Here is a 26,678-nt window from a genome sequence, read left to right on the forward strand (position 1 = left end):
TTCTCCGTAACCGATGTGAGCAAGACCTTTAAACTGATCAACATTCAAAAAGCCGCAGGGCAAGACAGATTAACAGGACGTGTACTCAAACCATGCGTGGACCAATTGGCAAGTGTCTTCACTGCCGTTTTAAACCTCTCCCTGACCAAGTCTGTGATACCTACATGTTTCAAGCAGACCACCATTGTCTCTGTGCCCAAGAAAGCGAAATTAACCTGCCTAAATGATTCCCGCCCAGTAGCACTCACGTCGGTAGCTATGAACTGCTTTGAAAGGCTGGTCATGGCTCACATCAACACCATCAACCCGGAAACCATAGATTCACTCCAATTCGCATACTGCCCCAACAGATCCACAGATGATGCAATATCAATCGCACTCCACATTGCGCTTTCCCACCTGGACAAAAGGAACATCTATGTGAGAATTCTGTTGATTGACTACAGCTCAGCTTTCAACACCAAACTGCTTCACAAAGCTCATCACTAAGCTAAGGACCCTGGAATTAAACACCTCCCTCTGCAACTGGATCGTGGACTTCCTGATGGGCCGCACCCAGTTGGTAAGGGTAGGCAACAACACATCTGCCATGCTGATCCTCAACACTGGGGCCCCTCAAGGGTATGTGCTCGGTCCCCTCCTATACTCCCTGTTCATGCACGACTGCATGGCCAGGCACGACTCCAACACCATCATTAGGTTTGCTGATGACACAACAGTGGAAGGACTGATCACCGACAACGATGAGACAGCCTATAAGGAGGTCAGAAACCTGACTGTGTGGTGCAAGGACAACAAACTCTCCCTCAACGTGATCAAGACAGAGGAGATGATTGTGGACTACAGGAAAAGGCGGACCGAGCATGTCCCCATTTACATTGACGGGGATGTAGTGGAGCGGGTTGAGAGTTTCAACCTGTAACTAAGCATTTCCCGGTAAGGTCTACACTTGTTGTATTTGATGCATGTAACATATCAAATTTGATTTGATATACTAAGAACTAAGCCAAGGACAGGGTCTTGAATTACAGGCTTGGAGTTTGACTTTTTAATTTGAGATATCTGACACTTTTGCTTGTCAAAAGTAGCCCTGCACATGTAATGGATGTGAAATGGCTAGCTAGTTAGCGGTGGTGGGCGCTAATAGCGTTTCAATCGGTGACGTCACTCGCTTTGAGACCTTGAATAGTGGTTCCCCTTACTCTGCAAGGGCTGCGGCTTTTGTGGAGAGATGGGTAACGATGCTTTGAGGGTGACTGTTGTTGATGTGTGCAGAGCGTCCCTGGTTCGCGGGCCAGGTCGGGGTGAAGTGATGGAAGTAAAGTCTATACTGTTACATTGATGCTGTTGACCCGGATCACTGGTTGCTGTGGAAAAGGAGGTCAAAATGGGAGTGAGTGTAACGGCTATGAAATGGCTAGCTAGTTAGCGGTGGTGCGCGCTAATATCGTTTCAATTGGTGACGTCCCTCACTTTGAGACCTTTGCAAGGCCCCTGGCTGTTGTGGAGGGATGGGTAAACTATGCTTCGTGGGTGACTGTTGTTGATGTGTGCAAAGGGTCCCTGGTTCGAGCCCGGGTAGGGGCAAGGGGATGGACTAAAGTTATACACACAACTCCTTATTTAGCAAACCATTCAGCGTGACCATGTTTATGTATTTTTTTAATGTAGGCAAAAAAAAATGGTATGCATTTCCCTCTGGAGACATTGGTTTCCATCACAGCAGACAACACTGTGGCTTTTGCTGTTTCACTTGACATTCTTACTGCACGGTCCATTTGACATTTTAGGGACGATTCGATCTGGAGAGTTTGGGGAACGCCTTTCCGCATTACCTCAATTTATGACGGACATTACATTTACACGACCCTGCGGTCTGTCAAAAGTGTTTTTTTAAATTAGTAGTCTAGGCCTATACAAGCCAATCTAGGAAAAAGTGCCCAATACGTAATTGCAGTAACGAATGCGAAGTTGCAGTTCAGTCATTGTTGTTAAACATTCAACATAAATATACAGTCTTCCATCAAATTACGTTTCTATTTTAATCTGCTGATCGACAAGTGACGCTTAAAATTGCATCATCAAAAATAAAGCAAGAAGGCTTACATTTACAAAAGGTAGAGTATTTTACGCTTGTAAAGAAAATCACAAAACGACGATGAATTGCATTGATCATTGTAGATATACAGCCTATCAAACATGCGGCTGATCTGGGTGAAATTATCTTTAGGACGGATGATTTGGTCGTAACCGCAATCTATCTCATTCCCACAATTGCCGGGTGGCTCGCCATTGGTCCTGTAGACTGCCATTGGACTGTACAGCAGTCCATCCTAAATGCTACCTATCCAAATGGAGGGTGTATTCACGCAAAGCAAGCTTCCTTTTCTCGCTGACTTTCCATCATTATGAGAAGCCAATCGTGCCCCGTTATGTGTTTATAATGGTACAATGCACCTGTAATTTAGTCCCAACTACACCTGATTCAGAACTCGAAATGATGAGGTGGCGCTTTCCATCTCAGAGAAAGCATTCCATCGTCATCCTCGTAAAACAAAGACATGCATTTCTTGATAATGTGAAGGCATGTGAGAGAGGCTCAGAAGTGAAGGGGGAAGAGCAGGAGTGGGATTGGGTAGTTCTGCTCAAAGCTGCAACGTGTCTGCAGTGCAGAGAAAAGACGATTGATGCCAACATTTGTTTTTCATAAGGAAGACGCAGGCGCGTCTATGGAGAGCTGTCGTTCTGCGCGTAATAATTACAGTTGGGGTGTTACAGAGCAGTGCCTCCGACGACCTACAATTACACTTTATTCACTGATATCTCGTTGTATTGATTTGCTATATGTGCATGGATACGGTATGATTCCTTCATCTGGGGAGTTGGGATGCTTTTTGTTTTGATTTTTAACAAACTTGAGAGAGACAAACGTCCTAAATAAACACATTATTTTTCGTTCTGAATAATTCGTTTCCATTTTGGAAAGTCCCCTAAAATTCCACATCTGTTTCTGTCATGCTAACATTTGTTGCGTGTTTATGGCTGTGCACAGAGGTTCTGCAGCATACATATGACCAGTAGAAGTAGAATAATTGACGGTTTCCATTCACAGATAGAATCAGGTATATATTCTTCAAACAGGCTATAACCGGGAGTTAATTGACGGTATTCTCCTCAGGCGACCTGTCTTGGGGTTGATGCCAAGGTGAAAGATGAGCTGGCAATCCACAGGCATTCAGTTTTCCGACCTCTCATTCCACGTACCTTCCGAAGCCGAGCCCATATCGCATGAACTATACTATGAACAAATTTAAAAAAAATTTACAGCCAAAATAATACTATAGCCTAAACTGTGGCGTTCCATTGTGCCACATAACGACAGTCCTCCCCTAAACTGTAGCTCAGTAAGGCCTAGCAGCCATCCTTTCAGAAATCAAGATCCTTATCGATATGATGATGGGCTACATGCAATAGGTTATCTAAAGCCTGCACACCTCTCCCAATATGATCGGTCATAGACCTTCAAACCACATTTACTACAAAAGCGAAAATAATCGTAGAAATACATTCGATAGTGCCCCACATCTGGATTCAATAGATGAGCAATTTCACCGTACACAAAAATGTAGGCAAACGTTTCCGATAGATACATCTCGATCAGAAATAGCATTGGCCTGGACACAGATGTATAGGTCTGCTAAGCAACAGCCAATCCATCCCCACAGAATAATACATGGCAACGAAACCACAGCTCCTGAGCTTACTGTGCATGCCCAATTTAGTGCCCGTTGATGTGGCAATTTTACTCGTAAAAGTAACACTGTGCTACAACTGCAAAGCATTATTGACAACAAAATAACATCTGCCTGGAAACACAGAAGCGAGTTAAGGAACATCATTTAAGTCCATTTCCTGTGCACAGCTCGTTTCTATTTAATTGCAACCCTGAAGAATCTACCGAAAGTGAGCTAGGTATCCGGGCCCTCCTCGCCAATCGACTTTTGGAGATGTCATAGCCTGTCGCCTGTCTAAGCCAGGATGAGATGGTTTTTAACAAAGCCTCCACCTTTTCTAGAAATATCAAGTTTCCTGAGACTTTAAGATGAAAAAGGTGCATAAGACACCCCCTTTGCACTGATGGAAGGAGGGACTTTTTTTAATGAACATGACCATGCAAGAGCTTTCTGGTGAAGCCAGCACCTCCCCAAAAGTTTGGAATATAAAAGGCAGGGCAAAAAGTTTCTGTAGGCAGTAGGGAGTTTTCTGCGGGGTCTGGATTGGAAATACAGAGGACCGGACCCTACTTGTATGATTGGAGTCTAACGGAAAAAAAACTTCCCTCTCGCCTCAAAGAGTCTACATGTCTAATATTTAGCCATGTTCAGCTTTGTGGATATTCGGTTAGCGCTGTTGCTCAGCGCAACAGTGCTTTTGGCAAGAGGACAAGGCGAGGACGATCGTAAGTGTCACTTTTAAGTCTATCCTTGCCTCTGGTATGTGTTGTCTTAACGAAATCGATATGGAAAAACAGTGGGTTGATGGAGAAAAGTGGTTTTCATAGGGACAAGGTTTGCTGATGACTGAGCCAGTCCGATACATATGCATATTGGGATACATTTCTATTCTTTATCTGTGGTGAGTGTTTATTGGTTCCCTGTTTTTTGTTGTTGTTGTTGTTGTTGTGTGGCATTAATAAGGATAGCCTACCTCTTGCAACCTGAGCAGAGTGTATGCGCATCATTGCTCGTTGGCCTTCTCATGCTTTGGCACGTGCTTTTGGAACGAGTTGGTACAGGTTCCAAGGCTTTCCCTTCCACTCCTTATTTGATACCCTGGAGGTACATTTTAACAGCGGGAAATATTGGGATGCACGTAAGGGATAGAGGGGAAAGCCACAAGGCATGCCAACTCTCTGCCCATTGGATTGAGTGGAATTGAATAGGCCTGTATGGCTCAACAGTCTGGAAATAAAGGATACAGGTGTTGGTTATTAAACAATAATTTGTAGCCTGAGGCTAAATGTCAGCCAAGTTGAAAAATAACAGGGTCATTCCTGAACGATGGAAATCTTGAACCTCTGGTTTTTCTAAATGGCATATGGCCTAGGATACAGTCATTCATCACACGTAGGCAATATATTTTCAAAAATAATTGTTTTACTTTTGAGGAAAGAATACATTGACCTAAACATTGAAGGAGAGGACAAAGCATCATCATGCGCAAATTCCCTTGAAGAGTTTCAAGCTCAGTTATTTGGCCTAGGTAGCCACTTACAAAAAGTTTATTATAATAGAGATAAAATATAAGAACCGAATGCATTACCTATAGACAAACTACATAATCCGTTTTAATGTATTGGATTATGGTGTCAACTTGTCTAGACGGGTTGAGTATAGGGTTTCTAGTTGCATCTGGGGCGGACAGATGTGCAAATTCGCTCTACGGCCCAGTAGCGCCACCATGTGGTTCTGACATGCAACTCCAACAATGGAATGCTTTAGACGCGCCACCTACCATCCCCTTTCATTTTTTTAAATGATAATTGAAAACACATTGAGACTTCGGAAACTTTCCACTGGGGGATAAACGCTTGTTCTTGCCAAGCCGATAGTTTTCAATTATTTCAGCGGCGTTTGGAGGACAACATTGACGACGTGGACCTTTTCCACTGACTGTTTCGCCCTCTACAGTCAAATTGTAGTAACTCCAGTGGACCAACATTGTTGGTTTGGACACAGGTAGGCGGGCCTACGGCTAAACGAAGACCACAAATTAGCCATCAATACAATATATAATATAGGCTATTTATAGGCCTAGTTCGAGCGCTAGATGGGCTTACTTTGGAAATGCAATGTCCGGTTGGATATCTAACAATAAATAAACAAGCTCAAAACGAATTTTGAGGTAGTCAATCCTGCTGAGTATAATACAAAGCAGGATCAATTAGTTAGCCAGCTAATTTGAATAAAATAAACTGAAATACTTTTTAAATTATTTTATTTATCCGTTATTTTACCAGGTAAATTGACTGAGAACATGTTCTCATTTGCAGCAACGACCTGGGGAATAGTTACAGGGGAGAGGAGTGGGATTAATGAGCCAATTGTAAACTTAACTTAACGTTATTCATTTTCTGGTTCATTAAGAAAATTAATTGTTTCAGATTTAGGCAAGTTATCCGGGTAACTAATTGAGCCTACTTTGTAGTATACCCCTCAGGAATTGCTATTTTACATTTCAATAATATTTGTTAATATAAATGTAGGACATAGGCCTTACTTGAGTCGTTTTCCAGGCCTCCTGTCCTGTTGTTCATTCCAATCAAGGCATTACAAATACATTTGTCCTTTAGCACAGTGTTTCTTAACCCAAGTCCTTGAGTACCCCCAACAGCACACATTTTTGTTGTTGCCCCTGACAAACTCACCTGAATGAACTTGTTGGGGATTAATGCTAGTTGACAAGTTGAATCAGGTCAGTTTGTCTGGGGCTAGAAGAAAATGTGTACTGTGGGGGTACTCGAGGACTGGAGTTGATTTAGCAGACACTTATCCAGAGCGACTTGGTGAGTGCATACATTTTCGTGTACATCACCTGGTCAAGGCGTCATCACATGGGAATCCGTGCCTTCCAAGTCGACATTGAAGGCAGCGTTCTGACCTATTTCCTCTCTGCATCTTTCTCAGGCACCGCCGGCAGCTGTACGTTGGATGGTCAATACTACAACGACAGAGATGTCTGGAAACCCGAGCCATGCCAGATCTGCGTGTGCGACAGCGGCACGGTCATGTGCGACGAAGTTATCTGCGAGGACACATCCGACTGCCCCAATCCAGTGATCCCCCACGATGAATGCTGCCCCATCTGCCCCGACGACGGTACGCCGATTTCCTCCCGACGCAACGTTCACGGAGTTTACGTTACAGGGGCAGGCGCTTCCAGAGTCAGTTTTGAAAAGTTTTTCGAGGCCTCAGAGGGACTATGTGCTTTTACTTTTAAGGGGTTGGACAGCATTTTATGGATGGCCAACGAGGAATAAACTTGGATTTACCTTTATTCCAAACACACCAGTCACTTTTTTTTCCTTTTCCTCCGAAATGTGATGGGATTCTCAGTGCTCCAGGCACATATTATGCGCATGACCAGTCTGGTGCCACTGCCACCTCCTAACTACCTTTGGCCTTCCTTTCAACTTTGAACTAGTCTTAAATTGGGCATTTTGTGTACATTTTCATTAGCCCTAGTTCAGAGATTGTAGGCCCCTATTAGTTCTAAATCTAATAGCATAGGCCTTATGTACAATTTGAATACTCCCTACAAATATTTAAGTTGTTTACTGTTCAGACTATTTCAGATATTTCACATTTTAATCTAATTGTTTTTTTGTTTGTTGCTACCATAGGCTTCCAGGAGCCAAAGGTTGAGGTAAATATGATATTATCCTTATTGTTATTATCTATTAGATAAAACTTATAATTAGATTTGATATTATCGTTAACGTTTAAAGTGTACTTTACATGTATTCTTTATTGTTGATTCATTATAAACACATCATTGCAACAAAACTATTTGATCTGGACTGCAAAACTAGTAAGGCCATAGGACAATAAGAACCACACCCTCATTTACAATCATAACCTAATGCTACTATTTTCCCGTCAAATAGGGACCCCAGGGTGATCGTGGAGCCAAGGGAGAGCCAGTACGTTCCACTTCCTTATTCCTATCATGCTTTGTATTCACTTCCTGGGGGGCCAAAACCTAACAAACATGAGATGCATGCAAAACTTCAAGTCACAGTCTTTCACCAATCCTCCTTTGACAGAGGTGTGTGGACGTTTTAAAGTTTGCACCTGTATCCCAAGTTAAGATTTGACCCTTGTGTTCTGGTGTATTTCTGTACTTGTGGTGCCTTTTGTCTCTGTCTTCAACGACAGGCCTCGCATCTTGCACATATCACTCATAATGACTGTTGTGTTATCTCGTAATACTCATAGCGGAGTTTTGGCCTATAAGATATTAGCCATTAGTAGATTCTGCTTTTATATTGGTAATGTCTGACATGAGGTCAGATTATTATCGAAGGCAACGGATAGACATGTACATCCAGAGGCTTTGGAGTTTACTGGTGGAGCTAATTATTTAAATCTCAATTCATATTCTTCAATTGGTATAGATGCTATACGTACTCCAAAACCCAACCTGTCTCGATACCCATTTGGTGACTAGCATTTTGAGATATGTGCGGATTTTCAGCATATGCAGATATATTGCACATTTATTGAAATAGAACTACCATTTCTCAACTTGAATAGTTCTACTCCATTTCAAATTCATTTGAAGTATAATGTAGTTCTCACAATATCTGGGACAGTGACTGATTGGCCCTAACCGAATACTTTTAAGTGGGTACAGTGTAGTGTTACAATCTTTCTGACTCAAGTCACTTGGGATTGTCTTATAACTGAGACAGTTGGATGGATGGATGGATGGACAGACTGGTAGATACTTATAGAGTTGGATGAACAAAGAGAGAGATTGATGTATGGAAGGACAGATAGATAGCTAGACTAATGTACAAGTAATCTGAAGGTATCACAGATTTGACCCATCAATTTGCTCCTAATATACTAGGGGCCCTTATGCCTTGAGTTCACCCCAAACCCAAGCCTATGTTAGCTTTTCCCCTTGTCACTCTTCACTGATGCCTTATCCCCCATAGTTAACGACGAAGCCCTTTTCCATATTCAATGACTACTACTATGTCTCTGTGATAGTTCATCACTAACCAGCTTCTCTCTCTCGTCTCTACCTCAGGGACCTGCTGGTTTCCCCGGTAACGATGGTATTCCCGGCCAGCCCGGCCTTCCTGGACCCCCAGGCCCCCCTGGACCCCCTGGCCTCGGCGGAGTAAGTAGCTCAGGCCAAGATGGACGTTTAGCCCACTTAGTAATGACCCAGGGGTCAGCTTTTTGACCCAGGTGGAAAGGTTAAAAGGTTATGCGTTAGACAGAGGAAACTGATCCTAGATCAGAGATTAGGGGCAGCTTCTGTTTGGGGTTAGTAACTTAGATTTAAAGAAATGGGAGAAAGTGGCTACCTCTGACAGCTGGTAGGAGAACACAGCAACACCCTCTTATGATGTCACTTATCTTAACTTCACTGATCTCCATGTAGTCTGGACAGGCTCCAAATACAGTTAGCGCAGTAAATACAACAGAAACTATTGTCTATTCAGAATGATAAACTTCCAGAAAGAGTACAGGCAAGAGCACGGGAGGTGTAATGTTAAGCTATCCTGGTTAGAGTGCAGTGCAGTCTGTATTTCAGCACCAGGGCAGGTGGACAGCGCCCAGCCAGGAGTGGACAGGGAGGTCATGCCTAACACAGCACTGTAGATAACATAGAGAACGCCAGAGAGGTAGTCACCCTGTAGATATGTAATGGATATGAACAGATCTCTCATTGATATGGACAGGCCTAGTGCCTTGCATTCTCTAGCCGTGTTAGGCCCATCCATATACTGTATGTCGAGCTCACAGCACTGTTCTCCTGATTTCCAATACTGACTGACTGTAACACATCTCTCCCTTGTGTCTCCCCTACAGAACTTCTCCCCTCAGATGTCTGGTGGTTTTGATGAGAAGAGCGGTGGTGGCATGTCCATGCCCGGCCCCATGGTACGGACATACAACTACACAGAGCCTGCTGGCCCAGTAGTATCACTCACTCATGGAATCTGTTTGATGTATAGGCACTACCACAAACTATGGCCATGAGAGACTTTTGCTCAGCAGAAGTCACACAAATTGACCTCTGTGGTACTCCACAGGTCACAGCAAATACTATCCCTTAAAAAATAAGATATTTTCATGTCTTATGTACCTCCATATTCCATAAACAGCTAATGTACATGTTTGAGATATCTGCATAATCTTTGACTCATAATCTCCCTGTTACCACTGTTTAGATGCCTTGAAAAGTGACTGATACCACTATTCAAATATCACTCTTCCTGGTATGACTTTTGGGCATTAGAATGTATACTTTGGGAGGACTTTAACCCTCACCCACCCACACTTTGGTTGGTCCTTTGGTCAGTTGGCTCCTTCTCAAAGATGTATTCTAATAGGAAGACTGATGTGATTGGTCAATAATTGACTGATTTTTTTTTCTCTTCCTTTTGATTGACAGGGCCCCATGGGTCCCCGTGGTCCCCCAGGACCTCCTGGCTCAAGTGTAAGTATCCCTCCCCTTTGTGTTCTAGCTGTTTAAGTGACATTTGTCATGTAGGGGAAGAGACCTCGGGTCAACGGTCAAAAAGAGGTCAGTTTATGACCCCAGCTGAATTGCATGATGGGAGTGGAAGTCTCTCTCTCTCTCTCGAGTTGTTTAATATGTAGGCATATATATGCATGTAAACTTAGTTTCATTTGATAGGTTCCTGACCATTTCTATTTAGTATCTGTTTAGTTCTTGTCATTTGATTTCAGGTTTAGTGTCTCATTGGCTTTACTTTTAGACTTATTTGTTTTGCTTTTTTGTTCAGTTTTTTGTTGTTGTTACATTCCGTTTCAGTCTTCGATAACTATAATGATCGTGGGAGTGTTTTACCCACAGGACACATTCTCCCATATGCTCATAGCCCAATGACAACAGAACTAAACAATGTTGTTTTTTGGATGGATGAACGTCATAGTCTGACATTGTCTCTTTGTCTCCCCCTACAGGGACCTCAGGGTTTCACTGGCCCCCCTGGTGAGCCTGGTGAGGCTGGTTCTTCTGTGAGTATCTCGTTCCGGAATCTTCCACAAAATGATACACCGCCATCTCAATATCACCTCAGTATCTGAATCCCTCACAAACACGCACTTTGAGCTAAATTCTACACCATATTCTGCAGGGCAATGCAAAAAAATACAAAAAATAAATCAATATACAATAGCTACACGTGAAAAAAAAACTTCCAAACAATCTCCAGAATACTAAGTCACCTGCATAGGCCTCGCCCTAGCCTGATGCTTGGAATGGACTCCACTAAGGTCACAGGGTCGCCAATGTTTGTTAATGTAGCCCCCCCCCCCATACACACACACACACACACAACACAGATGCACACGCACACACATCACCATCTTCCAATAGTATTTTGTCTGTCCTACCTATTAATTATAGTTTCTAGATTATTGACAAATGATCCTAGATTATTTCCATTACTGACAAATTGTAATTATATTTCTCATATCAAGATATCTCACACACACACAAACGCACAGACACACGCACACACACACACAGCCTTCTCATCCAGTGGTTTATTTCTTACAGGGTCCCATGGGTCCCCGTGGTCCTGCCGGTCCCCCTGGCAAGAACGGAGATGATGTAAGTCACCAAGATATCCATCATTAAAATCGACCTTTAAACATCTATGTCCCAGGACAATTTCTGGGTAAGATATTCATAAGGGGGATGGATTTGGAGCATAATTTATTCCTCACCTTGTCTCCCCCTCTTCCTTCCTACCCTTTTCTCATCCAGGGTGAGTCTGGCAAGCCTGGTCGCCCCGGTGAGCGTGGCGCTTCCGGCCCACAGGTGAGTCACAATGTCATTCTAATGTCACCTTATGTCATTCCATACTCCATCCATACACTCACTCTAGAACGTTAGTCTCAAGAGCAATAGCACCTAATGGTCAGACACCATGAGACATCTCATATACTTGAAGGGATGTTAAACCATCATAACACGCTTTCTTTTTCTCTCTCTTTCTTTCCCTCCAGGGAGCTCGTGGATTCCCCGGAACCCCCGGCCTTCCCGGCATCAAGGGACACAGAGTGAGTAACCGCATCCCCCAAACTGTCCTGGTAGTAGTTGCTCTCCAGAACAGATCCAGGATCAGCTAAACGTCCCCATGTCTAAACTTAATCATGAAGGGGGTGCACTTTAAACAGATCTTGGATCAGTGTCTGGTGGCAACATTAGCCTATACTTCCCAAATAGCAGCAATACAATCTGCCCTATTTTCCTCTCCTCTAATCTTGTCCTCTTTCCCTCCCTCTCTCTCCCTCTCTACTTCCTTCTCTAGGGATTCAGCGGTCTTGATGGAGCTAAGGGAGAGTCTGGCCCTGCTGGACCCAAGGTGAGACTCCTTCTCCTCCACCACTCCTACGGATGTTGAAATCACACACCATCCCCCTTTCCCCTCTCTCGTCCCCCATTCACTGACCTGTCTGTGTCTGTTTGTCCTTCCTCAGGGAGAGGGTGGTGCATCCGGTGAGAACGGAGCCGCTGGAGCCATGGTGAGTCCCACCCTCCATTTTGTCAGCAGACCTACAAAATAATATGAGTGTAGAGAGAGGATCACTAGCATTTTTAGCATTCTGCAGCAGTAGCAATGTGAATGGCAGCCATGATTACTTACCGTGCCAATATCTGTCCCTCTCTTTTAGGGACCCCGTGGTCTGCCTGGCGAGAGAGGCCGTGCTGGTCCCAACGGAGCTGCTGTAAGTCAACCCCCCCCCCCCCCCCCCGTAACCAGTTGTGGAAAAAGTATCCAATTGTCATACTGGAGGGAAAGTAAAAATACCTAAATAGTAGTACTTTAAAGTATTTTTACTTAAGTACTTTACACCACCCCCTGTAACAATAAACAAGGGGTGCAATATCATCATCACAACATAGTCCTATTGACAGGGACACCGGTTCCCATAGTTCAAAGGTCATCACATTTCCCAAGTCATTTTGTATGTCAGTCCAGGGCTAACTTGTTGGAAACAACCATTCTTACTCTCAATCTACAAAATGCCTCAAACTGATTTACCTGAATGTCCTATTTTGTTGAACATACGCCTTGTACAGCCTTGCATACTGGCCTCAGTAGGAAGCCATATTTTATATGTTCTAAAAAATTCAGTATGTCAGTTCATTCGTTTTACAGTGTCATGTTGGATTCTGACATTGAAGGGTCAGCCATTTTGTTTGTTTACAATTGATGTTTACAGTTCAGCCATATTGGAATTTGACCCTGAAGGGTGGTAGCTGGTTGCATCTGACCCAGTTGTGTGTCTCTCTCTCTCTCTCTTTGTACCTTTCTCTCCTGCAGGGTGCTCGTGGTAACGATGGTGCTGCTGGTGCTGCTGGTCCTCCTGTAAGTACTAATGTCAGCTGTCTATTCACACATACACAACCATCAACAGAAACATATTGGTACACAAGCACACTCATGCCATATTCATGATTTAGACTGTAACTCAATCCTCTCTCTCTCTTGTTTTCGTGTATTTTAGGGCCCCACTGGCCCCGCTGGTGCCCCCGGTTTCCCCGGTGGCCCCGGAGCCAAGGTAAGATGTCAACTTGCACCTAATCCGTGTTCACACACCTGTATACCTTCTACCTTCTGTCCTATATCCTCCACCCTCTACCCTCACCTCTAGTTCTTTCCCAGGGGGCCGTATTTGGAGAGGTAGGTGAGATAAAACATACAGTACATCCATTCTAGCACAAAAGAAAAAAAACAACAACAATGGACGCATGAAACCGTGTGTAGTTGGCTGCCAGTTGAAAGTAGCCAGTTGAAAGTATATCCAGCTTCACTATTGTGATTGTGCCATGCCATGTGACCTTGTGACTTTCAGAGGTCACATTGATTTATAATGTGGATATGATTCTATTGAATGGCAGCATAGTCGAGTATTAGTACAGAACTACCATAGGGAAGTACTAGGGAGTAGGGTAGTATAGTACACTAGTACTTGACTTGGTAGCAGTAGTACTACTTGAGTAGTACTTGTGCAGGGTAGTACTAGTACAATACTAGTTCCATGTTCTTTCTGTTCTTGCCCTGACCATATCTATCTTCACCCCAACAGGGAGAGGTTGGTGCCCAGGGAGCTCGTGGTGGTGAGGGACCCCAGGGATCCCGTGGAGAGGCTGGTAACCCAGGACCCGCTGGCCCTGCTGGCCTTGCTGTGAGTTTCACCCTCAGAAACTTCTAGTGAAATACACCTCTGGACTGTGTGGGAGACTTGAAGTTACATTTGTTATCCTTGTGAGCGACGTTCCACCTCTAACCCATTGGTTTGTGTCTCTTGTAGGGAAACAACGGTGCTGACGGAAACCCCGGTACCAAGGGTGCCCCTGTAAGTATACACCTCACCTCACTCCTCAGTGAACTAGCCATTTTAGTTGTCATAGGTTTGTCTTGTTATTTGTTAGAGTTCAACTTTGGAAATAACCAAGATTGTTGTCACTGACTGGTCTCTCAGTGATGATGAATCCAGGAAGTATATTGATTGTCTCTCTGCTGCCTCCTTTAGGGTTCTGCTGGTATTGCTGGCGCTCCTGGCTTCCCTGGACCCCGTGGACCCCCCGGACCCCAGGGAGCTGGTGGAGCTCCCGGACCCAAGGGTAACACTGTAAGTCCAGCTCTCTCTGACTTCTATCACTAAATATTGTAAATATATATAATATATAATGATATCTTATCTAAAGTTTGAGTGTTTCTATAACGATGATAATAATAATGATAACGATGTTTGTTATTTCTTCAACCTAGGGTGAGGTTGGTGCTAATGGAGCCAAGGGAGAGGCTGGTGCTAAGGGAGAGTCTGTAAGTACACCTTTTGACTTACTCAAATATGATCCACCAAGTCACCCACACCATGTACACTGTACACACATACTCTGTCAGCAGCCTGTATGTGTCTGATCCACATCTAAGCACAATGCCTTGCCACCCTCAATTTCTCTGACCTCCATCTTGTTTCTCCATTACCCAGGGCCCCGCTGGAGTCCAGGGACCCGCCGGCCCTGCTGGTGAGGAAGGCAAGAGAGGGTCCCGTGGTGAGCCCGGTGCTGCTGGTGCCCGTGGAGCCCCCGGCGAGCGCGTAAGTAACCCAGATGGTCACACACTGTCCCCTCTTCATCATGCTGTTCTCCTCTTCTTTACATGTAGGAATCCCCCTTCTCTTACACTTAGGACAGCCAGTTCCACTGTCCTATTACCCCTTACTCTTAGGACAGCCAGTTTCACTGTCCTCTTACCCCTTACTCTTAGGACAGCCAGTTTCACTGTCCTCTTACCCCTTACTCTTAGGACAGCCAGTTTCACTGTCCTATTACCCCTTACTCTTAGGACAGCCAGTTTCACTGTCCTCTTACCCCTTACTCTTAGGACAGCCAGTTTCACTGTCCTCCTACCCCCTACTCTTAGGACAGCCAGTTGCACTGTCCTCTTACCCCTTACACTTAGGACAGCCAGTTGCACTGTCCTCTTACCCCTTACACTTAGGACAGCCAGTTTCACTGTCCTCTTACACCACATGTCCTCCAATCTTTTAGTTTTAGATTACCCTCCCCCTGCCTCAATAAACTGTTTAGTCTTTTTATAGTCATTTTTTAGTCTTTTCATACATTGCTTACTTCCTCACAGTACAGCTAGTGTTGGCACACGCATTCACAATGATGATATCTCCATGACTATTCCATCACATAAATAATCACATTTTGACTTATGAATGCTTAGCTCGTTGGAACCAATATCTACCTAACAACCTCTCTGGTTCCCAGTCAGCTAAATGTAACTGTCGCCCTCTCCCTGATGTTTCACCTCATTTGGCCACCAGAGGGCTGTGACTGCTGAGCAGTAATGTAGTGTTACTGAATGGTTGTGTTATGGTGCTGAGGTAGTAGTAATGTTCTGGTACTGACTGAGTGACGGTGTTGAGGTATTGACCTGTGTTGTGTTTGTCGCCCCCTACAGGGTGGCCCTGGCAGCCGCGGTTTCCCTGGTTCTGATGGAGCTGCTGGCCCCAAGGTGACTACACACACACACACACCTGGAACAGACACACATCCACACCTGCAACACCCACCCACTTGTTCAAATGTATATACTACAGTGCACCACCAAATGTTGCTACATGCTATGGTCACTAGCTAAGTACAGCAAACTCATCTCTCCATCTCTCTCTCTCTCCCTCCATCACAGGGTGGCCCTGGTGAGCGTGGTGGCGCCGGAGTTGCTGGAGCTAAGGGTAACACTGGTGAGCCTGGCCGCAACGGCGAGCCTGGTATGCCTGGATCCAAGGTGAGTTAGACAGGGGATCGGTCTCAGATCACAGGACCTTTGTTATACTCAACAACTAATAGATACTAGATTAATGAAACTCATATATTCATGTTAATATGGCATATCAAGATATGTTATGTACCTGACCTTTGCCCTCTCACCTTTGCCCCCCCCCATCTCTAGGGTATGACTGGTAGCCCTGGCAGCCCTGGTCCCGATGGCAAGACTGGCCCCTCTGTAAGTTCCTCAGCTACAGATTCACCTGACCCTCACGACACCAAGTCAACGACACTGAAAGACACTGATAAAGACAAAGACCTATGGCTACTTAGGTAGCCCGATATCACTCTGGTCACTGACTCTCTCCCCTCTCCTGTGACAGGGTGCCGGTGGTCAAGATGGTCGCCCCGGACCTCCCGGCCCCGTTGGAGCCAGAGGCCAGCCCGGAGTCATGGGATTCCCCGGACCTAAGGGAGCCGCTGTGAGTAACCCTCTCTCGCGCTGCTCTCACTCGGGCACAATATTGTACGGGCTAATTCGAGAAATTAGATCTGAAATTGCTAGGAAACAATGCATCAGTGGAGGCTGCTGAGGGGGAGGAAGGCTTGTAACAATGGGTGGAATTGAGTCAATGGAATGGTATCAAACATATGGATTCCATGTTGTTGATATCATTCCATTGACTCCATTCCAGCCATTACTATGAGCCCTTCTCACCTCAGCAGCCTTCACTGCAATGTATGATTTAGTTGTCCATAGCCTAAAACCTAGGTTTCAGTATACAGTATTGCTCTCTGATGGGAAATGAGCTAATGGGTATTTGTTTTTGTCCTGTAGGGTGAGGGTGGCAAGCCTGGTGAGAGAGGAGTCATGGGACCCGGTGGCGCTGTTGGCGCTCCCGGCAAAGATGGTGATGTTGGTGCTCCTGGTGCCCCCGGTGTTGCCGTAAGTTCACTTCCAGCATCCCTCATTGCTTCACACACAGTGCTTGATTCTTCAGCGTTGCCTGCACTGTGTCACACTTGCACACAAGAAAACACACTATCACTAATACAAGCCAGCTAGGAGACTGCAAAACCACTCAGTTTGTTTTTGCTTACATTATATGGGGGTAACTCCATCCACTACCAAGGTGTAGCACTCACCATTAAGCCGGTCACACTGATTTTCCTAACCGACTCTCCTCCTTCTCCTCATAGGGACCTTCTGGAGAGCGAGGCGAGCAGGGAGCCGGTGGCCCCCCTGGATTCCAGGTACAGCACTGAACTATTGGAAATTATCAGCATCTGACCAATCACAGATCTCCACCTACTTCAGGACCTCTGGCCCTGGCCTCACCTGTCTCTCACTTGTCTCTTTGTATAACAGGGACTTTCAGGACCCCAAGGTGCTATTGGTGAGACTGGCAAGCCCGGAGAGCAGGTAAGAATACTACAGGAGTACAGCATCTTTGGTGTCACTCACTTCCCCATGCCTTGTCCTTGGTACTCATCACTACATGATACTTGACTTTCTGACAAGATTTGTGACTTGACAATGCTAATCTCAAATCTCTATTTGTGATCTCTAATATCCTCTCTCTCTCTCTCTCTCTCTCTCTCTCTCTCTCTCTCTCTCTCTCTCTCCTCTCCTATCTAGGGTCTGCCCGGTGAGGGTGGTGCCCCTGGTTCCGCTGGATCTAGAGTGAGTATCCCAGAATAATAATGACATCACTTCCTGGGTGGTAGACTGCTACAGCTACACTGTAGCCTAGCGGCCTAGCCAAACAAGACAACGGCTAACAGCTAAAGCAGCAACAGACTAGCACCCAGCCGACGCAGGCTAAAGACATTAGCATTGACATCGATAACCTCCTTCATCTTATATACATGTGATGTGATGTACCGGAACCAAAGCTGATGCCCTCTCTTCTCTCCATACCCCAGGGTGACAGAGGCTTCCCCGGTGAGCGTGGTGCCCCCGGCCCATCTGGACCCTCTGGTGCCCGTGGCTCTCCTGGCTCTGCTGGTAACGATGGTGCTAAGGGAGAGGCTGGTGCCGCAGGAGCCCCCGGTGGCCAAGGACCCCCTGGCCTGCAAGGAATGCCCGGAGAGCGTGGTGCTGGTGGTCTGCCAGGCCTGAAGGGAGACAGAGTGAGTACCGGTGCTGCCCTTCACTTGTCATCCGCCATGCCTAAATTCATGTTCATCAGTAGGCCTTGACTTCATACTTCTGTGGCACTCGGTGGCATACCCTCCATCCACCCAAAGTTCCACTTGCATTACAGTGGACTTGACTGAGTCCATTCGTCTCTGTATCTGCATAACCCACAGCTTACAATACTAACTCAGCTACTCTTGTGCTTGACAGGGTGACCAAGGAGTCAAGGGTGCTGATGGCGCCGGTGGTAAGGATGGCGTCCGTGGTATGACTGGCCCCATCGGACCCAACGGCCCTGCTGGCTCTCCTGGTGATAAGGGAGAGACTGGCGCTCCTGGAGCTGTTGGACCTTCTGGTGCCCGTGGTGCACCTGTGAGTACCTCAGGCCCACCCTGTCACCATCTCACCACAGACATGACACAAAGACCTAAAAACATAGCTCCACATGCATCCCTACCACGGGCATCGCTCTATGGGAGTTAGCCTTGTAGTTTCGAATAGGGACCACGTTGCCACAATGCACGAAGCAAAGTAGAGAACGGTGCCGGAATGTACCGAGCGCCAAAGCGAGCAATAAAGAATGAAACCGAAGTAGAAATAAAGGCGTATAGAAGAATGAACTTACCCACACTCATGTGATGCTAGTCCCTGACCTGTAACACACTCCTGACCTGACTAACCCTAACCTTCTCTCCCAGGGTGAGCGTGGTGAGTCTGGTGCCCCCGGACCCGCCGGATTCGCTGGGCCTCCTGTAAGTACACACACCTCTTTTTACCTGTCCTCATTTCACACCGAAATCACTTCTCAATCCACACAGAAAACACTTCTCAATCCACACAGAAATCACTTCTCAATCCACACAGAAATCACTTCTCAATCCACACAGAAAACACTTCTCAATCCACACAGAAATCACTTCTCAATCCACACAGAAAACACTTCTCAATCCACACAGAAAACACTTCTCAATCCACACAGAAAACACTTCTTAATCCACACAGAAATCACTTCTCAATCCACACAGAAAACACTTCTCAATCCACACAGAAAACACTTCTTAATCCACACAGAAAACACTTCTCAATCCACACAGAAATGACTTCTCAATCCACACAGAAAACATTTGTCAATTCACTCAGAAATCCGTTGCCAGTTCAAACAGACATTGGTTGTCAATCAAGATGATGGCTCGTAACACCTTGCACACTATGACAAATCTAAATTCGCTGGCATTAAACGAGACAGACTTATCTTATCATAGCATCCAGTCTAGACGGGACCTCCACACTAATCTGCTCTACATTCACTCAATCACTTCTTCTTCTCTCGCCTCCTTCAGGGTGGTGATGGTCAGCCTGGTGCTAAGGGAGAGGCTGGAGATAACGGTGCCAAGGGTGACGGTGGTGCCCAAGGACCCGCTGGACCTACTGGAGCCCCTGGACCTCAGGTATAACACGTGGGACTGACCACTGGCTACCCCCCCCTGACCCATCTTAAATGGTTCTCTGTAGCTCAGTTGGTAGAGCACGGCAGTTGCAACGCCAAGATAGTGGGTTTGATTCCCGGGACCACCCACATGTAAAATGTATGCACACGTGACTGTCAGTCACTTTAGATAAAAGCATCTGCTAAATGGCATATATTATTACGTAGTTCTTTATTGATACGCATTAAAGTCATTCAAATGAATTCCACTATCATAGCCCTACAGCGGTGCTCTCAGTGACTTCAGCTGGAGGGCTGTTATATTGGTCTACCCGGTAAGACCACAGTATCACAGAGGTGTTTGTATTGCTCTTGCTTACTGACTGAAGCACTGCTGTATCCACACAGGGTCCCGCTGGGAACACCGGAGCTAAGGGCGCCCGTGGTGCTGCTGGTCCCCCTGTAAGTAGCTTTGTATCTTATCCTCCCAACATCTCTCATCTGTCTGACTGTACAAGGTAGCATTTGCAAAGTAGAATCATCAGCTTCCCACTCTGATACGCTAGGTTGACCAGTGCCTCTCTTTTCTCTCCTTAGGGTGCCACTGGTTTCCCCGGTGCCGCTGGTAGAGTTGGACCTCCCGGCCCATCGGTAAGTACTTCTTTCTCTACCACCATTCCATTCGAACTGAACCATGTCCATCCTCCATCAATATACCAGTCAAAACCCCGGATCTGGCCATCGGTTCCAGATTTAACCATAGGCTAACACTAAGCAAGCATGCAGCTCCATTATAGCTTAAGATAGCAATCCCACAACACAACGGCACAACTAGCAATACAACATGTTATTGTGCAACCAACCCAAGACACAACGGCATTGCCTGATGCCCAAACAAGCATCTAGCTAGGCGTTAGCTCAGCATTTGGTTGATCCCAATACTGTCATCGATAACAGCCATTGATACAGGTTTATTCGGTCAACTTCAGCCTCGTCTCACACTCAACCATCCTCTTTCTTTCAGGGCAACAGCGGACCCCCCGGACCCCCAGGCCCTGGTGGAAAGGAAGGACAGAAGGGTAACCGTGGTGAGACTGGCCCCGCCGGTCGTCCTGGTGAGCTTGGAGCTGCCGGACCCCCTGGTGCCCAGGGAGAGAAGGGACAGCCTGGTGGAGATGGTCCCAATGTAAGTACCCTTTTTTGGGGGGGGCCGTCACTGTCATCCTAACAAAGTAACACTCTGACAAGAGAGAACAATACAAATACTCCGTTTGGAGTGCACCTGTAACACGCGCCGCTGGAGTTGAGATCTGACGCTTTAGAAAAGGGACACCTCAATGACCCATTCTCTCTTTCTCTCGTACAGGGACCCTCTGGAACTCCCGGACCTCAGGGTATCGGTGGACAGCGTGGTATTGTTGGTCTGCCCGGACAGAGAGGCGAGCGCGGTTTCCCCGGCCTCGCCGGACAACTGGTCAGTGCCTCAAGAGTGCTATAATGCTAGAACTTTGCGTTAAAGGGCGTTAGGCTTTTGCAGAGGAGACAACGTTCACGCTGGATATCCCTCGTTTTCAATGAGGCAGAGTGGCTAGCTGGTGTATAAGCCTGCCGCGATGATGCTAAAGGCCCTCTGTGCCATCTCTGCCAAGATGGAACGCGTGCAACGCTCTTGCAGTAGCTTATTCATAGAGTACAGTTGTCATTGCGCTACTTCAGTAGTGGTACTCCGGTGTTATGGTTGAGGTCCAACCCTGTTCTCTTGTTTCCTGCTTTAGGGAGAGCCTGGCAAACAGGGACCTGGTGGCCCCTCTGGTGAGCGTGGACCCCCTGGACCCATGGGGCCCCCTGGACTGGCTGGCGCACCTGGTGAGCCTGGTCGTGAGGGAACTCCTGGTAACGAGGGATCTTCTGGTCGCGATGGTGCTGCTGGACCCAAGGTGAGAGCTCTGCTCGTACACTGTCCTCAAGACAGAGTCAATCCCTTCACTTTGGGAACCAGCCTGTTGGCATATTGTAAGATAATCTACACTGGGCACCATTACACAACTACTTGCATGGCTGAAATAGGCATCACATACTGTAAAGTATTGGGATTATGTCAGGAGTTTGATCTTCTCTTGGCCCGTCTCTGTTCCCCTCTGTCTTGCCTATAGGGAGAGCGTGGTGAGTCTGGTGTTGCCGGTGCTTCCGGTGCCCCCGGGCCCCCTGGTGCCCCTGGATCCGTCGGCCCTGCTGGAAAGTCCGGTGACCGTGGAGAGTCTGTAAGTGTCCAGATCCTCAGCCATTACTCCCTTAGACTGGCGAGGAATACATAACTGGGAGCAATTCAGACTTGATGATGTTCAGAGACCTTACTGTATGTCGAAAGCGGTTGTTGCCTCAAAATGGCCGCCCGTCGCACAGTAACTAGTTTTAAGGCTCTAGAAGGGGTTGATGTCTTAGTTTGTAGTCCTGTTAGAATACAGCATATACTGGAGCTCCTAGTAGTTGAGCTACATAGTCTTTATGACATGCCATCGAGTTCAGTTTATCAACTGAATTGATTGTCATAATCTCTTTCTCTCTCTTTCCCTTTCTTCTTCAGGGTCCTGCTGGCCCCGCTGGTATTGCTGGCCCTGCTGGTCCCCGTGGCCCATCTGTACGTATATGCCTCATCACAGATTCATAAAACCATCGCGATGAATACAATGTTTGCTCTTCCACTCTGAGTCTGAGGAAAGGGTATACTGAACACACCTGTCCTATTCCCACCCAGGGACCCGCTGGAGCTCGTGGAGACAAGGGAGAGTCTGGCGAGGCTGGAGAGCGAGGCATGAAGGGACACAGAGGATTCACTGGCATGCAGGGACCCCCTGGCCCCTCTGTGAGTACCCCTACTGATTACAAGTCAACAATAATAACAACACCCAAGTGACTCCAGCAGAATCAAGGGACATGGGTCGCTACACACAAGGAAGAGATAACACAAAACCTAGCAAGTGGGAAAAATCAACCTTCTCCCTGTAATATTGTCGTTTGATACAACAGACACCTAAATCTGTTGTTTCTGCCCTTAGGGACAATCTGGAGAGTCAGGACCTGCTGGAGCCTCTGGCCCCGCTGGACCTAGAGTGAGTATGACCCACACTATGACAACCGTCACACAACTATCAGCACAGCAACGTTATGACTGTGGATCACTTCTCTGGTGACAACATGATGTGGATAGTCTACACTGTCGTATTAAGCTATGGCTCTCCCTACACTAGGGACCTTCTGGATCTGCTGGTGCCGCCGGTAAGGATGGTATGAGCGGTCTGCCCGGCCCCATCGGACCTCCCGGACCCCGTGGTCGCTCTGGAGAGATGGGACCCTCCGTAAGTCACTTCAACCACTTCAAAATCAAAATATTTTTCTCCTTGTACTCCTCTTATTCTTCATCACATCCTAACTTGGTTGGCCTTTGCTTCCTCCACATATAGGGACCCCCTGGCCCTCCCGGTCCCCCTGGCCCCCCCGGACCTCCCGGCGGTGGATTCGACATGGGCTTCATTGCTCAGCCCTCTCAGGAGAAGGCCCCCGATCCCTTCCGTCACTTCCGCGCCGACGACGCCAACGTGATGCGCGACCGCGACCTGGAGGTAGACACCACCCTCAAGAGCCTGAGCCAGCAGATTGAGAACATCCGCTCTCCCGAGGGCACCAAGAAGAACCCCGCCCGCACCTGCAGAGACCTGAAGATGTGCCACCCCGACTGGAAGAGCGGTGAGTTGGAGAGTCATAACCCCTCGCTAGACTACGGTTGCTCGCTTCTCATTAGTCAAGAAATTGCTTGGGCTTTGAGGAAAGCATGGAGCTGTATTGGTTCAGACAAGTTTTGGCGTAGTGTGTAAAGACATCTTCAGTAGACACAAGCTCTTTTAGTTTCTGTTGAGTCCTGCTGTCTGTGGAGTCTCAAAACGACCACAATCACAGTAGATGTTCTTGACGCGATCCACTCTCTTCTCCATGCAGGCGAGTACTGGATCGACCCCGACCAGGGCTGCACCCAGGACGCCATCAAGGTTTACTGCAACATGGAGACCGGCGAGACCTGCGTCTATCCCACCGAGGCTGATATCCCCAAGAAGAGCTGGTACACCAGCAAGAACATCAAGGAGAAGAAGCACGTCTGGTTCGGCGAGGCAATGACCGATGGCTTCCAGGTGAGAACCTCGGCATGACAACCTGGGCCGTTGGGAAAAGAGGACCCTAATTGCATCATTCTCTCGGATGACGAGTCCTTGATGCTAACTTTTATCTCGATCTCCTTTCCCTCACAGTTTGAGTATGGCAGTGAGGGCTCCAACGCTAAGGATGTTAACATCCAGCTGACCTTCCTGCGCCTTATGGCCACCGAGGCCAGCCAGAACATCACATACCACTGCAAGAACAGCATCGCCTACATGGACCAGCAGTCCGGCAACCTGAAGAAGTCCCTGCTTCTCCAGGGCTCCAATGAGATCGAGATCAGAGCCGAGGGCAACAGCCGCTTCACATACAGCGTCACCGAGGACGGCTGCACGGTGAGTCCTCCTTCCGCCTGTTACCTACTCTCTGCTGTATCTTAGGCTGTGTCCGCTCAGGAACTTCTCTCAAAATAATCCTTCCTCTCAGGGATGGTTGGAGAGAGAAATCTTGACTCTAAAAGAGGTAGTTGATGTAAGACCGTGGGCATGAGTAGCAGTCGTCTTGGAAAGGGCTTTTGGGATTGTGGTGTTAATGTAGGACAAGGGTCACTGGTTGGAAGCAGATGAGGGTTTGATGTGAGGGGCTTTGTGATCTGGGATGATATTCTTTCATCACTTGGTATAAAGGGCTTTTTCCAGGAGCCGTCTTTTGAAAGGGGGAAGGGAGGGAATGATTTTAAGTGGATTGGGAAATGCAACTATGGATTCTGATTGTGCCTTTTTCATCTTCTTTCTCATCACAGTCGCACACCGGTGCATGGGGCAAGACAGTCATCGACTACAAGACAACGAAAACATCCCGTCTGCCTATTATTGACATCGCTCCTATGGACGTTGGTGCACCCAATCAGGAATTTGGCATTGAAGTTGGCCCAGTCTGCTTCTTGTAAAAAAGAAATCTGGACTTGAAATTGTTTGTGTGTGTGTGTATGTTTTTTTTCTAGCAGTCATCCCTCTCAACCCTTTTCTATGCATTTTTTTTTTAAACCCTAGAGTTTCATTTGGCCGTTCAAAAATGGTCCACTTGCTTAAAACTGCACTTCTGAAGACAGTGGTTGTGTGTCATCAAGCTGTTTTGAGACCACTATTACCACCACCATCAACACCGAGGACACTTTAGAAGACTCAATGGTTTCACTGGCAAAAAGAAAATAATATATACTTGTAAAGTGTAAAATCCCCCCTGGAGTTTGACAGAAAAAAAACATCCCAGATACAGGTGACTTTTTTTACCACTGCGGAAGGACAATGAAAAAGAAAACCAAATGCTTTGTACCACTTTCAGGTGATGTCAAATAAATCTTAAAAATGACAGTGAAGTGTCTTGTTGTTGTACCCACCTGGAGAAGCAGTTGTTTCCTTCTGAAGTCACACGAAAGCCGCATCAAAGGCATGGGTTCAACTTCTTTTTGAATCTTATGGCTACCTCAAAAAAGAAATCCACGTTACCCAGTGTTAGTGAAGCCCAGGTTAGATTTTACACGGCAGAAGTATGGTTGAAAGCAACAACTGCAAAAGGTGCTATTCTTCAAGAGGTCCTGACAATGGAGGGTGATCAAAATTGTGCTACTATGTTGTCATTCTTGCTTGCAGGACCTTCCGGTGCTAAATTAGCAGATTATCTTGATGTCAGTCATAACAGATGTGTTTCAAGTCTTGGCTAAGATCTCTGCAACAGAGGCATAGCAAGAGGTATACTGTAGTTAGGATGCACACGGTCCTGTCTCGTGCAGAATGAGCAGGTGGATTTGTTGTCGTTTGTTTTTTTAAAACATCTTTTGACACTTTTTGGTTGTTGTTTCGTTTTGAAATCCCCCCCTTTTGTTGTCCAAGTGCTTCTAGCAGTACCCCTCTTCCACCCCCCCATTGTTTTAGTTTTTTTGTTGTTTTGTTTTCTTATTTTATGCGAAGGGTTTTGGAGGAAAAAAATTGAACACAGAAAAAAATGGAAATATCAAATTATGAGCGAAGCAGACACACCGTTGGGGGATTAAAACAAGAGGATCTGTACCTATTTTGTATATGTATAAAAATTTGAGATGTTTTTAATTATTTTGGATGCTGAAATAAAGCATGTTAAGTGGTCTACCTTATGTTTGTCAGACATGATCTTGACTATTCCCTGACTGCCCAATGGACTTGAATGAGGCACAGCTTGCACCTGTTACAGTTGTTTTGACTGAAAGGAGGATTAAAGAAAATCTCAGAAATGTTTCCCTCTGAAAATGATATGCTCCTCAGAACCAGGTAACATTTAAGGTGGAACCGTGTCCAAGTCAACAATTAGGCTAAAGTAAAAACACGTGGCCATTGTTAGTGTTAAAGACGGTTCAAAAGTACAAACACAGCACAGAAGATGGATACTTCAATACTCTACCTTTACAACATAGGCTAAATGGTGTAATGCTTTTTTCAAATTTAAATCCGCTCAGGGCAAAATCCAGTTTGAAGATGAATATCCAAGACATTTGACCTCAGTCCCCCACGCTGTTCGTCTCCTTTCGACGGGGGTTCATTGAAATAGATGTTCCATTCTGTTCTGTCAAGTATATCCACCCGTGATAACCATCCACATTGGCGCTCCCTTGGAGGCAACACCTCTGTGTGCAGTGGTCACAGTTTACGCATTGATGTTTACGCATCCGTCGGCAAAAGCAAAAACCGCGTCACAATTGAAATCCAATTTGTTTCAAGCATAGTTGATCTGAAATAGAAGAGAGAAAAAAAATACAAGAGGATAGCCACCCGTAAGACATTCTCTCTGATGAGCATTCAGTTGTGGAGACCCAGCACCATAGTCTAACCATCTCTGCCTTTCAGAGGCACACCATTCATC

General features: G+C 46.3%; 1 protein-coding gene across 1 annotated transcript; it reads left to right on the forward strand.

Annotated features, from left to right (window-relative positions):
• Window positions 1–4,240: 4,240 nt before the first annotated feature.
• Window positions 4,241–25,935, forward strand: LOC124000418 (collagen alpha-1(I) chain-like). The gene is made up of 47 exons (XM_046306766.1): window positions 4,241–4,459; window positions 6,687–6,878; window positions 7,403–7,425; window positions 7,667–7,702; window positions 8,818–8,910; window positions 9,609–9,680; window positions 10,195–10,239; window positions 10,731–10,784; window positions 11,329–11,382; window positions 11,539–11,592; window positions 11,781–11,834; window positions 12,086–12,139; window positions 12,255–12,299; window positions 12,450–12,503; window positions 13,103–13,147; window positions 13,287–13,340; window positions 13,869–13,967; window positions 14,094–14,138; window positions 14,316–14,414; window positions 14,555–14,608; window positions 14,778–14,885; window positions 15,761–15,814; window positions 15,989–16,087; window positions 16,253–16,306; window positions 16,452–16,550; window positions 16,907–17,014; window positions 17,269–17,322; window positions 17,438–17,491; window positions 17,708–17,752; window positions 17,995–18,201; window positions 18,419–18,580; window positions 18,907–18,960; window positions 19,549–19,656; window positions 20,043–20,096; window positions 20,232–20,285; window positions 20,659–20,820; window positions 21,001–21,108; window positions 21,410–21,571; window positions 21,788–21,895; window positions 22,219–22,272; window positions 22,390–22,497; window positions 22,691–22,744; window positions 22,883–22,990; window positions 23,096–23,378; window positions 23,628–23,818; window positions 23,936–24,178; window positions 24,586–25,935. The coding sequence occupies exons 1-47, from the start codon at window positions 4,378–4,380 to the stop codon at window positions 24,730–24,732; spliced, it is 4,350 nt and encodes a 1,449-aa protein (XP_046162722.1). The 5' UTR covers window positions 4,241–4,377; the 3' UTR covers window positions 24,733–25,935.
• The last annotated feature ends 743 nt before the right edge of the window (window positions 25,936–26,678 follow it).

The sequence above is a fragment of the Oncorhynchus gorbuscha genome, linkage group LG16 (assembly GCF_021184085.1).
Source record: "Oncorhynchus gorbuscha isolate QuinsamMale2020 ecotype Even-year linkage group LG16, OgorEven_v1.0, whole genome shotgun sequence".
NCBI lineage: Eukaryota > Metazoa > Chordata > Actinopteri > Salmoniformes > Salmonidae > Oncorhynchus > Oncorhynchus gorbuscha.